The following is a 16,220-nucleotide window of genomic DNA, read 5'->3' as shown; positions in this document are numbered from 1 at the left end:
CAATTATCAATTATCAATTATCAATGCAAAAAATACTTAGGATATTAAGTAAAGATCATGTTCCATGAAGATATTTTGTAAATTTCCTACCCCTTAAATATATAAAAAAAATATTTTTGTGTTAAATAAAAAATTATTTATGTATACATATATACACACACACATGTGTATATATATATATATATATATACATATATACACACACACATATGTGTATATATATATATATATATATATATATATATTATATATATATATATATATATATATATATATATATATATATATATATATATATATACACAGTGCAATGCATAAGTGAATACACCCATGCTAAAGTTGACTAAAAAGAGGAATAAAAAATCATATTTTGGAAATTGAACTTAATGCCTTAATTTAAAAAATGAGGAAAAATCCAACCTTTAAGGACACCAATTTTCTTTGTGAATGAATAATGTATCGTAAATAAATAAATGTTCTTCCTTAAAATACATGGTGCATAAGTGAGTACACCCCTATGTTAAATTCCCATAGAGGCAGGCTGATTTTTATTTTTAAGTATTTAAAAAAAAAAAAATGTAGGATACTATGCATCCTGATAAAGTTCCCTTGGCCTTTGGAATTAAAATAGCCCCACATCATCACATAGCATTCACCATACCTAGAGATTGGCATGGGGTACTTTCCATAAGATCATCTCTCAATGCAAATCAAACTAGCTTTTAGGCTAACTGAAATAAAATCATGCCAATCTCTAGGTATGGTGAAGGCTATGTGATGATGTGGGGCTATTTTAATTCCAAAGGCCAAGGGAACTTTATCAGGATGCATAGTATCCTAAAAAAAAATTAAAAAAAATACTTAAAAATAAAAATCTGCCTGCCTCTATGGGAATTTAACATAGGGGTGTACTCACTTATGCACCATGTATTTTAAGGAAGAACATTTATTTATTTACGATACATTATTCATTCACAAAGAAAATTGGTGTCCTTAAAGGTTGGATTTTTCCTAATTTTTTAAATTAAGGCATTAAGTTCAATTTCCAAAAAATGATTTTTTATTCCTCTTTTTAGTCAACTTTAGCATGGGTGTATTCACTTATGCATTGCACTGTATATATATATATATATGTATATATATATATATATATATATATATATATATATATATATATATACATATATACATATATACATACACACACACACATATACATACATTATATGTATGTATATATATATATATATATATATATATATATATATATATATATATATATATATATATATATATATACACACACACACACACACACACACACACACACACACACACACACACACACACACACACAATCATTCATGTTTTCAAATATGCAAACTGTTGTTCATTGCAATTTCAAAATAGAAGTTTAAATCCTTGCTCTGAGTTTGCATGTTTTGATGTACACATATCCCTGTTCAAGAGATTACAGTGGCTGTAACATTTCTATCGTAAATAAGTGGCCAAATATTAAAGATTAAGTGAACATTTGAATTAAATGTTGTTTGGAATTAAAGGATTTGATCATGTTTTGTGTGCAACAACAATCACCAGGCCATTGGCGCCCTCTGCAGGCATTTGTTATAATGCATAATGTAAATATTATGATTGCTTATATTATGTATATCATGTATGCTAACAGTGTTGTTCTATAAAACCATATAATTACTTGCTTTTGATACTTTATTTGAACCAAATATTATTGCCTTGTTTTTATATATGTATTTTAGGTCATTTTAAAGGCTTAGGTCTATTTTTATTACCACAAAAAATATCTGATTACTCTAGTAATTCCAAAATAATCGTTAGTGACAGCCCTAGATTTTATGTAGCTAATGCTAAAGTAAAAAACTGCAGTTCACTTTTAGAAGTTGTAGGGATGCGCTCTTTTCACAAAAAGAATGTGAAACATGTATGCTGGTTATATCATTTTTAGTTTTTAAATATATTGAAATAATTAATTTATTTTACAAACTTAAACCATTATCATATCACATCTCGAATATTCCGTTATTTAACAAGTTATAGGATATCACATTTTTCTTCAATATTGTGCAGCCCTAATGAATATTTATAACAATGTAACGTTTAGCCTTGGCATCTAAGTACTAGTGCGACTGACATCCCTGCATGTGCCACTACTTACCTCAGAGCTGGGTTGTTGAATGACAGCATCCTTGCTGCTGATAGTTGGTGTGGTGCTTGTGGTTTTGGCTGTGCTCACAGGGGTCTGGCCCACAGCAGGCTGCTGCCTCTCTGGGCTTTTTTGTGTCTGAGAAACTTGAGAAGGTTGACTAGAAGGCATAGCATTCTGGCTTGGGCTCTCTGGTGAGATAACATCCTGGTTGTTGCAGGAAATGCTAGATGGCTTCCCACTATCAGCTGTGTTAAGGTGAAGACTGACTGAGTGAGTTAGTTTTTCAGGTGGGGTAGATGGTGGTGAAGACGTAGGAGAAGATCTCTTTGAGACTGCAGCTTCCTCCAGGGATGGCTGTGATAACAAGGAAGGAGCAGGAGGCCAGTCCAGGGTGTCCAGTAACTCTTGTGGCTTAAGAGGGGACACTGGTGTAGGGGGTCCAGAGGATTGCCTCTGAGACAGAATGGAGGCCTGCTGGGCAGATTCAGCTAGAGCTAGTGCAAGCATGCGGGCAGCGTTCTTTGGTGGGGGAGGGGGAGGGATGAGGGACACAGAGCTGACAGGGACATTGCCCTTTGGTGAGTCCAGAACTACAGCTCCTATGGATGGACAAAACAGAGGGAACTCAACAAGGCAGGCAGGCTAATATTCACGAGAAAGGTAAGAGAGGGGAAATGTTAAATTTCTACTGATTGTGGACAGATTTCTCTACACTGAGGGCACTCATGCAAAGCGTTACTGGTAAAAGCCTGGTGAACTAAACCTGAAAAATCAAATAATTATCTTATGAAATTTAATCAGTTTACCTTAGAGGATCATTTCACAGTAGCATCAGGGTCAATGACATGTTAGTGTATAAATACATGTATGTATATAAGTATATGTGTATATGTATATGTGTGTATATATATATATATATATATATATATATATATATATATATATATATATATATGTTACTGTGAATATATATATATATATATATATATATATTTATATATTTATTTATTTATTTATATTTATTTATTAGGGCTGTGCATCACCAACAATGTCACGATACGCATTGCGATACTAAAGCTATGATATGATATGGAATTTAAATTTCTTTTGAGCAGAGTTTAGTAACAGTAATATCTGTTTATTGAATAACCAGTGTTATAACAGTTGTGATAACTGAAAAACTTTTGTATGTCATTAAAAAAAAAAAAATTAGTTAAATGAAATAAAAGAATTGTCTCAAAAAAGGTTAGAATGGCTCTTCCTTCTGCTTTTAAAGTCTCTGCCTCAATAACTGAAATGACAATTATAGTGTCAATTGTCTGAAGCCGTTATTCTCGACAACGCTGTATGGCTGTAAATCCTGACATATGAAGCGCATTAATGCATTTGTAATCTTTTGAGAGCACTAAAACGTTGGTGGGAGTTTTGAGATTAAAGCATCAGGCAACTTTGGCTGCTTCTGAGATGACAAGTGTGTGCTGCTACCTGCTGCGACCAGGGCTGGCTGGTCTGGATGATGTCTTGCCATATGCAGAGAGAAGCTTGTCGTGTTGCCGGAGTACTTAACTTTTGTTTTGCAGTTCTTGCATATTGCATGACTCACTAATGTCCGACTCTCCAGTTTACCGTAAAACCCAAAATTCTCCCATATTTTTTATTTTACTTTTGTCGGCGGTGGCAAAATCCTCTTATCCATTTTGAATGTCTCGCGCTGCTGCTCGGGTTGCTAAAATTGGTAATTGGCTACATTCAAAAGCACGACAGAATTCATGATGATATATGGTTTTATCGATATTCTGAGCACAGCCCTAATATATTAGTGCTGTCAGATCGATAAAAAAATAAAATAAATCGCACATTTTTCTGTAATTAACCCAGATTAATAAAACCTAACATTAAAGTTAATATTAGACTTCTAATATAATTTTAGACTTCATTTCACGGTGCTTGCGAGGATATTGGACAAACAAAACTGTCATTTTGGCATAATTTTGTGTGTTTTCGTCCGTTCGAGCGCTATCTGAAGAGGCTTTCTGTGCGTGGTTTAAAAACATCTGCATGAATAAGAGCGTGATCATATTGTAACGCTAGCCAAAGAATGATGGGGAAAAAAAGCGGATGCTGCATTAATTGCGTTAAATATTTTTAACATGTTAAACTGAGGATGTTAACGCATTAATTTTGACAGCACACACATACATACATACATACATACATACACACACACACATATATACATATTACATATATACATATGTGTGTGTGTGTGTGTGTGTGTGTGTGTGTGTATATATGTGTATATATGTGTATGTATGTATGTATGCATGTATGTATGTGTATATATATATATATATATATATGTGTGTGTGTGTGTGTGTGTGTGTGTGTGTATATATGTATATGTGGTTCAGTCTTTCAAATGAGGCAGTATTCTTCATTATGATTGCGAAACAGCTCTATGACCCTGACATTTAAAAAACATGCTCATCATAGAGGTGTATTTAAGTAATTTAGGACAAAAAAAAAAAAAGTCAATGACTCAAGAAACAATATAAATTTAAGCTATCATATCCCTGTGTTTCAGTTCAGCTTACCTGGCTGCTCTTGAGAGCAGGTGACCTGTGGTGTCTGTGAACAGTCAATGCTTGATATGTCTTTACTTTCTTTACTCTCAAAGGTTGCAGCTTTAGAAAGAAGCTCTTGTTGAATGGCTTCACTCAGGGGCAGATCAGTGGTTCTTGAAAGAGAGCTCAATTTTGCAGGAGAGTCGAGAGGAGATGGAGGGGAAGAGGGCTGAAGCGCAGTTCTCTCTGGTCCTTTTCTTAGAATGGAGGCAGCTGATTCAGAGATGCTTAGAGGAGCCAATACAGCTGACCTCTCACTGCTCTCAATTGACTGAACATGAGTTTTCTCTGAGACAGATGCAGGGGGCAGTTTATTTCTATCCTTTAAGGCTGGACTGTGGACTGGAGACAAAGAAAAGCTTGCAACTTTAGCTCTTACTGGCGAGACCGGCTCTGAGCCACTGCCACTGCCCTGACTCCTCTTTAGACTGTTTGCATCTACGTCAAGTGACAAAATGGAAGTCTCTGCCAGAGGAAGGCTACATTGAAAAGACATGGGGTCAAAATCTAAAGAGGCCATGCCAATGTCAGGGGGGCTCAGGTCCACATCATCAGCGGAACGGGGTGGGGAGATGAGAGCAGGCACACAAATTGGACCATCATCCCCATCACTGTCCCCTTGGTCCAGGTTGTCATACGAGTTACAGTGTTGCCTGCTATCCAGCAGGTCACCATTGAAAGAAGCAGAGAGAGCATCACTGCTGGAGCGAGGTCTGCGTGGCCTGTAAACCTTAGACTCTCCTGTGTTAAAGGAAAAGTAGGAAAGTCGTCATTTCACAATGGTTGATTTAAAAGTTTATTCTGAGCATTTTTTGAGATTTATAGAATTCTGTTACCTTCAACGTTATGCAGAGAGGTGAGAGATTCCTCACTTTTGGCAGACCGAAGAGTACTGGTGTCTCCTCTTCCTCCTGAACAGTGAAAATAAAGTGGGAACAAAGAGTTAATACAAATTGCTTTTACATGACATTACCACAAAATGAACCCCTTTGGCATGATGTAAGACCTGATTAACCACTGGGTTTATTTTGTAATAATGACCATCTGACATTCTGAGATGAGAAAATGGCACAACACTAACCAGCCAATGCCATGGCCTTGAGTTCATTTGGTTCACTGGGATTGCGGTGTAGTTTGCGTTTAGACATCGAGGAAGACTTGCCCAAGTTGAAAAAAGACCGCCAACTGCCGACTGGAGACTTTTTAGACTTTATGGGCTGCCTTTTCCTAGGTAACAAATGATAAGAGGCACAAAATGTATCTCTATGAGAATAACAGGCACTCAGTTGGTCTCTTCATGACAACAGAAACACTGACATGGTAATAGATTTCCAATCTTATTATTATTTAAATCTTAAATCATACCTCTCAGTGGGGAATTCAATGACTGTGTGGAATTTTCCCTGTAAGGCTGCAGGACCCTCTCCCACCTCTATGTACTTGCTGTCTGCAGTGATGGGCGAGTTGATCTGGGCCTGGGTACGTGCCTGTGCCTCTTCTAGTGTTAGCAGCTTTGTGGATGGAGAGGGTACCAGCAAAGATTTAGGCCGAGACAAAGAATTGTGTCCTAAGAAGACGAAGACATTTGTGATGAAAATGTAGCAATTAAAAAAAATTTGTTTAAACAAAATACTTGTTTGGACAATTGATATGTATCCTGAAGAAGGATGTGTAGCCAAAACATGTAGATATACACTTTTAACAGTTTTTAATGATTTAGCCCAGCAAATTAAAGGCTTTTTACTTCACTTCAGTGCCTTGGAGTATTTCATCTTCATAATCTGTTGAAACCTGTTTGTGTCCATACCTGTTCCCTCTCGTATGAGTGAGCTCAGTTTGGGGCTGAAGAGAACATCCACATGGTTGAGGATGAACTCCACCACAACCGACTGAATCCGGACCTCCATAAAGGCTGCTGTTCCGCTGAAGCAAGCAGATTCTATTTGCTTTGACCTTTTTAGTTTAGAATAAAAATCAAATATTAGTTATAAATATTATGTTTTTTATATTTATAGTTATAAAAATTATATCAAGAAGTATATCTGTTTTCACATTGTATGAAAACCGTTGTATCATGCAGAGATCGTACCTCAGTAAGTTTGGGGCCCAGACGATGGCCAAATTCTTTGTATGCATGTTTGTAACATAGCTGAAGGTTGCTAAGTGGGAAAGATGCCTCATAAGAAACTCGAGGGTCCTACAAGAGAAATATGAATACAAAACATTAAACCTACAGATGCATTAAAATCAGACGCTATCTAAAATGAATATTATGCACTCGATTCAGGAGCAAACTCATTTACGTGAGCAATGTTATAATAACAGCCTACATTTTCCTCAGTCATAGACATACTTGAACTGCATTTGTAATATAATTAGTATGCTTAATGCAGTAGATTATTAAAAAAGCTCTAACATTAGAAAAATTTGGCTTTTGAAGAGAACTGCAAATCCTTTGGCAACCAACAGAGGGCACTGTGGTCATTTACAAACCTATAATGTGGGGGCGGCAGCTGCTGAATGACATCATGTATTTTGATCAGCCTCTCCTCATCAGTGGCTGCTGACACAGCGTCCTAAAAAGGAGAAGAGCGGGTGTAAATCAGGGTCACTGCATCTAGAGCACTCAAACCAACAAAAATATTTTTCAAACCCATGTTCACACTGTACTGCAGAATGAAGAGCACATGGTCAGTCCCATTTCCTGTGCATTATAGTTTTACTGCTTCCATAGCAACCAGAAAACATTTATGCAGTCTTTACTCTGTCCTTTTTTTCATTTGCAGTGACTTATCACGAGATGCTGTAAATGTCAGTACTGTGTTTGGCATGGAGCTGAACTCCTTGTGAGGGGCTCTGGGCTCTAAGGAGCAGGGCTCTAAGAAACAAACCATTCATTTTGCTCATTAAAAGCAATCAATAGAACAAATAGTATCACGCCTTCAATGACTACTGCACTGTTCTGCCAGTTTATCACACCAAGAACTAAAAAGGTTATGATATCATGGTTGTTCTAGTATAATAGGTGCTCTCAGCTGTAGCTATTTGTATGACAAAGAGTGCATGTCTGAGAAAAGGCTCTTTAAAGGCCTGTCGTTCTGGGATAAACACTTACCGAGAATTTCTCATACAGCTGGTAGGTGAGAAGTGGGTTGGGAAGCTCTCGAAAGTAAAGCTTGCACAGGGAGCCCACACAGTGTATGTCCTGAATGTAAACATCTTTTGTCAGATCTGGGATCTGTTCAGAGTCAAATTCATGCCTAAAAAAGAGAGAATGAGAGAGAGAGAGTGAGTGATAGAAGGGGGGGCTGGGGGTATATAGTATATAGTTAAATATACTAATACACCAAAGTTTGGGGTCAAAAATTGGAAGTAAAGGCATTTATAATGTTACAAAAGATTTCTACTGCAAATGAATGCTGTTCTTTTCAACTTCATTCATCAAAGAATACTGAAAAAATATTTTTAAATATATAAAACTAGTAAACAGTTAGCCTATTTTAAACTGTATAAATATTTCACAATATTACTCTTTTTACTGTATTTTTAAACAAATTAATGCACTGCAGGACAAAAATGTTTTGCATGTTTTTGAAAGAAGTCACTTATGCTTACCATAAGTGACTTCTATCAAAAACATGCAAAACATTTTTTTACCAAACCCCAACTTTGGAAAGGTAATGTAACATTAACTTTAAATTTAAAAAGTACATTTAGAAACACAGAGGGGAGGAAAACGTGTTAACTGGCCAAGTGAACAAGTCAACTTTCCTGGATGTGGTAATAAACCCCATCTAATCTCTCTCTGAGGCCACTCATTTCCTGCTGTATTTGAGAATACAAACATTCCCATTACAAAATGTAATTAGCAACAGCTTAATGTTCAGCCATTGCATTCAGAGTTTCTCAAGCAGTGTGATAAATCCCTATCTCTGCTACTTGAAATTAGGGAAGTATGTTTATGTCTCACCGCAGCTTCTGAATGTTGGAGGCAATCCCAGAGAGACGGTACATTCCATCAACCACTCCATGCTTCTCAATGAACTCAGTGCAGCTCTTGAGTACCTGAGGGACTAGAGGTTTAGACAAAATGTTATTGAAGCATCCTTTTTGGCACATAATGTGAGAGGCTTGTCAAAATGCCAATAGAACAGAATGCTAGATTCTGTGCAGCAAATCTTCGATTTTGTAAACTATAAATAAGCCGTAGCACAGGTCCGATTATCAGATAACAAATCCGTGCTCTCCTATACAAGCAGAGGTAATAGGTTCACATTTGCTCCAGTGGCATTAGACAAACTCCAGACCTCCGATGCGACCTTGCAATATTTCACCCAGAGGAATCATAGTCACAGACAACCCTGACTGGCCTCTAGTCTTGACAAAGTTTATCCGACAGATGAGCGATTCCAAGGCTTTCAGAGGCTGCTGTTCATCTTCATTCCTGACATAGCAGTCTGAAGCACAAAATCCTTAAAAATGCAAGAAAATTTTGTCTCTAAGCCATCTCAAAAATCATTCAGCGCTTCACAATAAGGATGACCTGGGGCCATTGTGAGTGTGAGAGTGTGTTTCAGGGCAGTTGATGGAGCCGTCACTTGCCCTTATAAGGCCAGTAATACATTGTCAGTGTGTTTTATGTTTATTGATCATGTACATGCATTTTTATGCCTTGTACACAAACATTTAGTCTCCTGATTTAAATATGTCACTAAGCTAAAGTTGTCTAGCTGGCAAACACAGATAAATTGTGAAAATTGTGAATGGCTTGTGATAGTCTTAGAAGCATCAGTCACAATGGTTTGGAAATCACAACCATGTTTTTATGAATTTATAACTGTGATGGAGTTAAATTACAGCTGTATAATTTCCAGTTGTCTACGCAAATAATTCATTATATTTAAAATGTAAAACATTCCAAAACTCCAGTCACATGAAATCATTCTAATACGCTGATTTGGTGCTCAAGAATCATTTCTTATCATCAAATTCGAAAATAGTTTTTCAGGATTTATTGATAAAGAACGCTCAAAAGAAAATATTTTGAAAAAATACATTGTTTTGTTACATTATAAATGTATTTATTGCCACTTTCGATCAATGTAATGTGTCCTTGCTGAATAAAAGTATTAATTTCTTTAAAAAAATATCTTACTAATCCATACTTTTGAATGGTAGTGTTTGTTGCACAAAAAGCCAGTGGTTTTTGGGCAGTGGTAATATCTGCAAACAACAAAACTAATGGCTTGATTCGGCCAGCATATTTTTTGAGCCCTTTGAAAAATTCTGCACGTTACAGTGGCAAACATCCTAGTGACACCAACTGAAAAAGGGAAAAAAATTGATGAATATGTTTAAGTGCATTGCAGGGAGGTCTGCAGAGCTTTACATTAGTATGACTGATCCATACTAATGACTCACTTCTTGAACAAAGTGTTTGACCATGTCGTCTCACGTTCCTCTGAGATCAGAGTGTCTGAGACGAAGAGTACACAGTCTGCCATTAACTGTTTTACAAACACTTTAAAAGCTGTGTGTGCTCGTGGATGGGAGAGGGCAGTGAAAGCTTCAGATCTAGGTAGTAAACCTAAACATTATCATCTATATAACCCTAATATCTAATAAATAATGGGTGACCTTTGTAGCAGAACACATTTTTAAAGAATTCCTGGAATTTCCAGTTTGAGGACACTTGCATCCTCAGGGAAGGAATGTCCATTCTTAAGCATTTTAATAAAAGTGATGGGTTTCTGATTCCCTTCTAAATGTAATGGTCGAGCAGTCGTACCAAAAGTTGCGTGGATCCTGTTTGAAAAGGACAAGGCTTAGATTGTAAGGGCAGGCAATGGCTCAGGGAGGATTTGAAGTCAAACAAATGGAGCAAATGCTGAAGGCTGCCAGGGAGCTTTGAATCAATGGGGAAGAAATCTCCAGACACGGCCCCCTAACCATTTCTACTGACCTTCAGACCCCTTTAAGCCAATCCATTGGCATAGCAACCCATGCAGGCAGATCCAAGGGTGAATCTAGAGGAGGGGGTTAACTATGCTTTCCAGCCCACCCACACACAGTGTCAAAGAAACTAGTGTCAAGCACCGTCTGGAGCACGGCCGTGAGTTTGAGTAGGACCAGAACGGGCAAAGCTCACCATCATGGCCAGAGTTGAGTAGATGCTCTCCTAGGTCACAGCCAAACACCCTCTCCCTGAGGATACCTCTTTGCTTCAGTTTCTGCTTGGTCGGCCTGGACTTCATGAATGTGCGCAGAAAAGTGATCAGTTTCCCGTGCTTCTTGGACACTGAAAGAAACAAAAGAAAATACACAGATTTAAATACATATTCATGTCAGGGAATACCACAAGCAGCGCAACAATGCATGACCACCCCAAAAAGAAAATGCATTTTAACAACACAGGCCAGTGCTAGCCACACCATGTGAGCGAGCCAAGATCTTGAAAAATAAATGAAAAATAAAATCACCGGTTTGTGTGAGAATAATGGGTTTATGCATTATGCTTTACTGAAGGAATTTCTCAAATCCTACATTGTAAGTGTTGCTTGAATTACTCAATTACTTATTTCCTCCAAGTACATCCTCCATCTCTTGGTGTTTGTTCTACATCTGGTAGAGCAAAATAAAACAATTTAATTCTCTGTGGATCCATGTAACTGTTATAGAAACCAAAGTACATTATAATATAATCAACTATGAATGATTCATGATATTGAAACTTGAGCTCAGGTTTGGAAGAAAAAAGCCTGTTGAAGAGTGGCTGACATAGAACATCTGTGAAAGTCTTCTTAAAGCAATAAATACTTCCTTTCATTTTATTTTTGAAGGAGGCCAAGAAGCAGGAAGGACGTCTCAAGCTGTTTGGTCTCCAGAGCAGCTTGCGTTGACATTACACCGACAGTAACTGCCTGTCAGTGGTCAAAAATCAGCAGCCTGACCTAGAATTTGCATGAGAAACTCTTGGACGCCACAGAGGAAAAGTATCAAACGAGAAATTCCAAAGATTTAACAGGAACACAACTGCATCAAAATAATTCCACTGGATTTGCTATAAAAACCTGTATTGCAATTGCTCATTTAACTTGGGTTGTTTTCATTGCTTCTCATAAAATATTAGCAAGCTTAAATATTACAAACCCAAGAACTGTTTGCATAATGAAGCTGTATGAATCAGCAAACAATCTGTTGCCAGAAACAATTTCATAGACATTACAAATGCAGCTTCCAGAATCTGTGTTTATGTTTGTGTGGGCACATGTGGTGGATTTAGCAGTAGAAAGTCAAAATTATTAGCAAAATAATTGCAAATATCACACAGTTGTTTATTTCAACAATTTAACTCCTTGCTGATTTAAAAGATGTGTGATCCTTTGCATGCTGAAACCACAGTGGACGTGGCAAGGGGACATCTGCCAGCTGTGATCTCATCTGTTCCTTTGTGTCTTTACCTTTTAAAAAGGAACATTACTCAATATTTTTCTTCATAAAAGATATTGAAATTTCTCCAACAAGCAGTTGCAACTGCTCTGAAGGCAATTAATCCTTTTCATATCCAGTCGAGGTTGATAATAAAAAGAGCTGTTGTAGGAATTTCCTGTTCTACTTTTCAAGAGCCAATAAAGTAACTGCCACGCATTTCACAGATCCTCTTATTCTGAACACCACAACAAACCAAATACAGGGCATGTGTTGAAGTTCACAGAAGCGGCAAGAAGGCTGTTTGTTATTGAAGAATGAGTGTTTCCTGCAGGCTGCACTTTACTTCTGCCGAGGAGACACTGATGACGTCACAGCGCAACGTGATTGACTGACACATTCACGGTATTTCTTTACTTTTTTACCTCCAAATCAAAGCTTATCTTTGTTTTGAAACTCTTTTAATGTGAGTTCAGATGACTTACCATGAATTTCTCTGGCTTTAACCATAAAATCACTCAATTATAATACAAAAATGACTTTGTTACAGACATCAGCGTATACAAAGTCTATTGAGAAAGACGATTAGAAGAGAAAAGTCTTCAAGTCAACAAAATGCATGTGTAAATCCAGTGTACAAATATTTTTAACACTTATTTTTCAGCGGAGCAAATGAACAAACCCTAAATCCTACACAAATTTGTCATTAAATGCACTTCAGCCACATCTACAAAGTCTGAAATAGTTTAGCAAACTGTATTAGCACTAAAAAGGCAACTTCATAACTTACCTCAATGTTAAATATCCATAAAAAAGGACAGAAAACAGTGCTTGAGTATTTTTAAGTTTGTCAGGCTGCAGCTGCTATAGAGAGCTTGAGACACAACAGTGAAGGATCATCACAAACTGGTTTTTCTCTCGCTCTCCCTGCCAGCCGGTAAAAGCTAATAGTCAGCATGCATTCTTTCCTCATTGCTTTTTCCCTCCTCTGTCTGAGTTTGTCCAGCCCCTAATATCAGCTTTCAACAGCGTTGGCTTCTAATGCAGAGATCGGGGCGTGAGCGGCCGCAAAACCCAGAGAATGTCAGTTTCAGCCCGAAGGCTGTTGCATTTATCAAATATCCAATGTCGAGTGATGAATGTGGTTTAAAAAACAATGGCAGTACAACACAGCTGATTCCTTTGATGTTCTAATAGGCTATAGCCTAAACAAGACTTATAATAAGTAACTTATAAATAAAACTATAAAAAAGCAACAAGTCAAACAAAGATGCATACATTTCATTTGACTACACCAACAGGGCAACAACAATTCACTTTCTAAAGAAACTCATTCATATTAGCCAAGGCCATGTTCCATTCAGCTTTTACAACCCAGATTGACACAGAACAGCCATAAGGAATTGACAAAGACAACCTTGTCTGAACTCTAAAGCAACATGTTTGTGACTAAACAACAGAGATACACGTTTTGCAAGGTAACGCTGACCCAGTGATGTTATCACTGTGATAAACACACACACACACACTAATATGCTGATTTGGTTTTCAAGAAACATTTCTTCTCATCAATGCTGAAATAATATTCAGCATAATATTGCTGCTTAATATTTCTGTGGAATCCCTGATACTCTTTTACATGTTTCTTTCAGTATTTATTTGAAACAAATCTTTTTCAACATTCTCAATGTCTTTACTGTCACTTTTGATCAGTTAGATGCATCCTTTCTAAATAAAAGTTATTTTTTTTTAAAGATTAATAAAAGTTAATTTATATTATATAAAAATAATATTGACCCAAACTTTAGCATGGTAGTGTATGTGTGTGTACATATATAGACACATAAATATACAAGAGCAAAGGGATTTGGAAAACAAACAAACCTTGCGCACTACATTCAAATCATAGTATCTGCTAACTTCATAAACCATCAAAAAGTGTTAATAGGAATGTGTACGAGTACAACAAACAACAATAAACCAGTCTCCCAACCCAACAGCTAATATAAAAGTCTCTGTTTTCAGAACAGGCCAGTAAGGAAGTAGAAGTACACAATCCCCTGAAGGATGAACGGACACATATTGCTATGTAAACCTAACACAGTTTGTCTCTCGTTCTCTCACAGTTCCTTCCAGCTGTCTTGGCTTGTTCACAGAGGCAGCTGCCCTTTACTCCACTGAGAGGAAGACATTGTTACCCCACAAGGAAGTTAGGAAGTGAGAGGGAGCTAAGGGAACTACATCTGGAGCAGCACCTGCTACGGCCGAGTATAAGAAGTCTGTACAACAACAAAAAAAAGATTATATTTGAGGCATTTTCATAACCTAGATTATGCCCTATTCATGCTATAAAACTCCCAGCAACCTTTATCACTGTTACACCACCTGCCCGATAGGACATTATGAGGTTAACCATTTACACAGGGCATTTGCTTAATGAGGTGAATGATTCATAAGGTGTTTTGTGTTATGTGATAGGCATTTGTTGCTTGGCTGAAGCTCTGCAGGGGAGCGGAGAGGTATGCTGTATTTGAGCATGCACAAAGGCTGAACACAAGAATGTGCTTGAGTAACCATGGAGAGACTGTAGTTCATATTGCCAGTGGACAAAGCTGGGATTATTTTATAGCCTTTTTCAACCAGGGTCATGTAAATCAGCCAACGAGTGTGTTGCAAAATAACTTCACAATGGGGCTTTCTGGAAAACACAATGTGGTGCACTTGAAAGAGCAGACAAACTGGGCCATAAATTGACGTCACAAACCTCTTTTTGAATACAGAGACATTAAAATGTAGACTTAGTCAAAATAGAATTGACACACTGACATTCAAATTCTGGTTGATACTGATAATTATTTTCATATTATGGCTGATACCTGATAAATAGCAGACATTAAAATTCTACACTATTTTGCGTACATAAAAAAAAAAAAAAAAACTACGAATCAATCAAGTTAAGTTTATAAATAACATTATAGTGTATGAAAAATAAATGCATTCTTGGATTTGCTAAAGATTACATTTAGAAATGTTATTAAATTATTAGGTTTTCAAATGTTAATTTGAAGTGACCATTTAATGATGGCAAAGATAACAAATGTAAAAATAGGGACAACGAGCAAAAACAATGAAATATACATTATTGGTGATATTCTTCCATTATAATGGCCGATAAGCAATAAATAGAAGACATTAAAACTCTTATTTAAATAAATAAAAAATAAAACCCTACAATCTAAAATCAATCATGTTACAGGATTTAAAGTGAAATTAGGCATCACAACAATATAATGGAAAGTATGTACAATTAAAATATCCAAAATTGTCTAATACTGATCAATTTAAAACTAAATCACTAATATTGCTCGACAGCCTACATATCATGTATGTCTTCAAAAAGAGACTGATTGGTGGTATGGCAGCACTACAGTAAAATAAAATGCAAAAACACTGATAAACAATCACATGCTTTCAAATGCAGGTCAAGGCAGAGAGAAAGAGAGTGCTATCAGGATAAAAGTCACAGACACCAGAGGAGTGTGAAGTGAAAAGTGGAAAACAAGACTCCATATTTGTTGTGCTTGCACCAGATCCTATATAGTTAACACATGATGTTAGGAAAGACCAGTGAAACTACATTATACCAATGCTATGGAGTGCCAATAGTGTTCAGAGCACCCGTGAGCAGCAGGCGACTGTGCGGAGATGCACAGGAGAGTTTGGGGTTAGTCCGTGTTAGACGTAGTACATGGATAAACAGTTTGGTCTACCTGAGCTCAGCCTGTAGGGGTTTAATGGGTCGGGTGCCCATGCACTGTCCTGCTTTATACTCTCCATCTCCAAATCTGCATGCCGAGAGTAGAGAAGGGGAGAGGGAGGTACCATGAGTTAGAGAACATGAGAACAACAGCTGCACATGCAGCTCTATTAGCTTAGAAATATTTTAGGAGAGTTTTCCCCTCACTCCACATTTCCTGTCCATTAAG

At 36.9% G+C, this 16,220-nt stretch overlaps 1 protein-coding gene across 5 annotated transcripts in view; it reads right to left on the bottom strand.

The window, feature by feature from the left end:
• arhgap32b (Rho GTPase activating protein 32b) overlaps positions 1-16,220 on the bottom strand; it is a 110,633-nt gene that overhangs the window by 6,301 nt on the left and 88,112 nt on the right. For 3 of the 5 annotated variants that reach the window (XM_084136844.1, XM_084136845.1, XM_084136847.1), the window contains 12 exons: positions 16,005-16,079; positions 10,955-11,104; positions 8,777-8,879; positions 7,922-8,066; positions 7,300-7,382; positions 6,896-7,003; positions 6,614-6,759; positions 6,172-6,373; positions 5,888-6,033; positions 5,643-5,717; positions 4,777-5,547; positions 2,192-2,781 (listed from right to left, as the gene is read on the bottom strand). In XM_084136844.1, coding sequence (XP_083992970.1) covers positions 2,192-2,781; positions 4,777-5,547; positions 5,643-5,717; positions 5,888-6,033; positions 6,172-6,373; positions 6,614-6,759; positions 6,896-7,003; positions 7,300-7,382; positions 7,922-8,066; positions 8,777-8,879; positions 10,955-11,104; positions 16,005-16,079 — 2,594 coding nt within the window. Of the gene's footprint in view, positions 1-2,191; positions 2,782-4,776; positions 5,548-5,642; positions 5,718-5,887; positions 6,034-6,171; positions 6,374-6,613; positions 6,760-6,895; positions 7,004-7,299; positions 7,383-7,921; positions 8,067-8,776; positions 8,880-10,954; positions 11,105-13,024; positions 13,276-16,004; positions 16,080-16,220 lie in introns of those variants that run through there. The other 2 variants (XM_084136848.1, XM_084136846.1) reach the window with 2 other exon arrangements.

Source organism: Abramis brama, assembly GCF_963993115.1.
Source record: "Abramis brama genome assembly, chromosome: 15".
NCBI classification, from domain to species: Eukaryota; Metazoa; Chordata; class Actinopteri; order Cypriniformes; family Leuciscidae; genus Abramis; species Abramis brama.
This window is presented reverse-complemented; position numbering and strand designations above follow the sequence as displayed.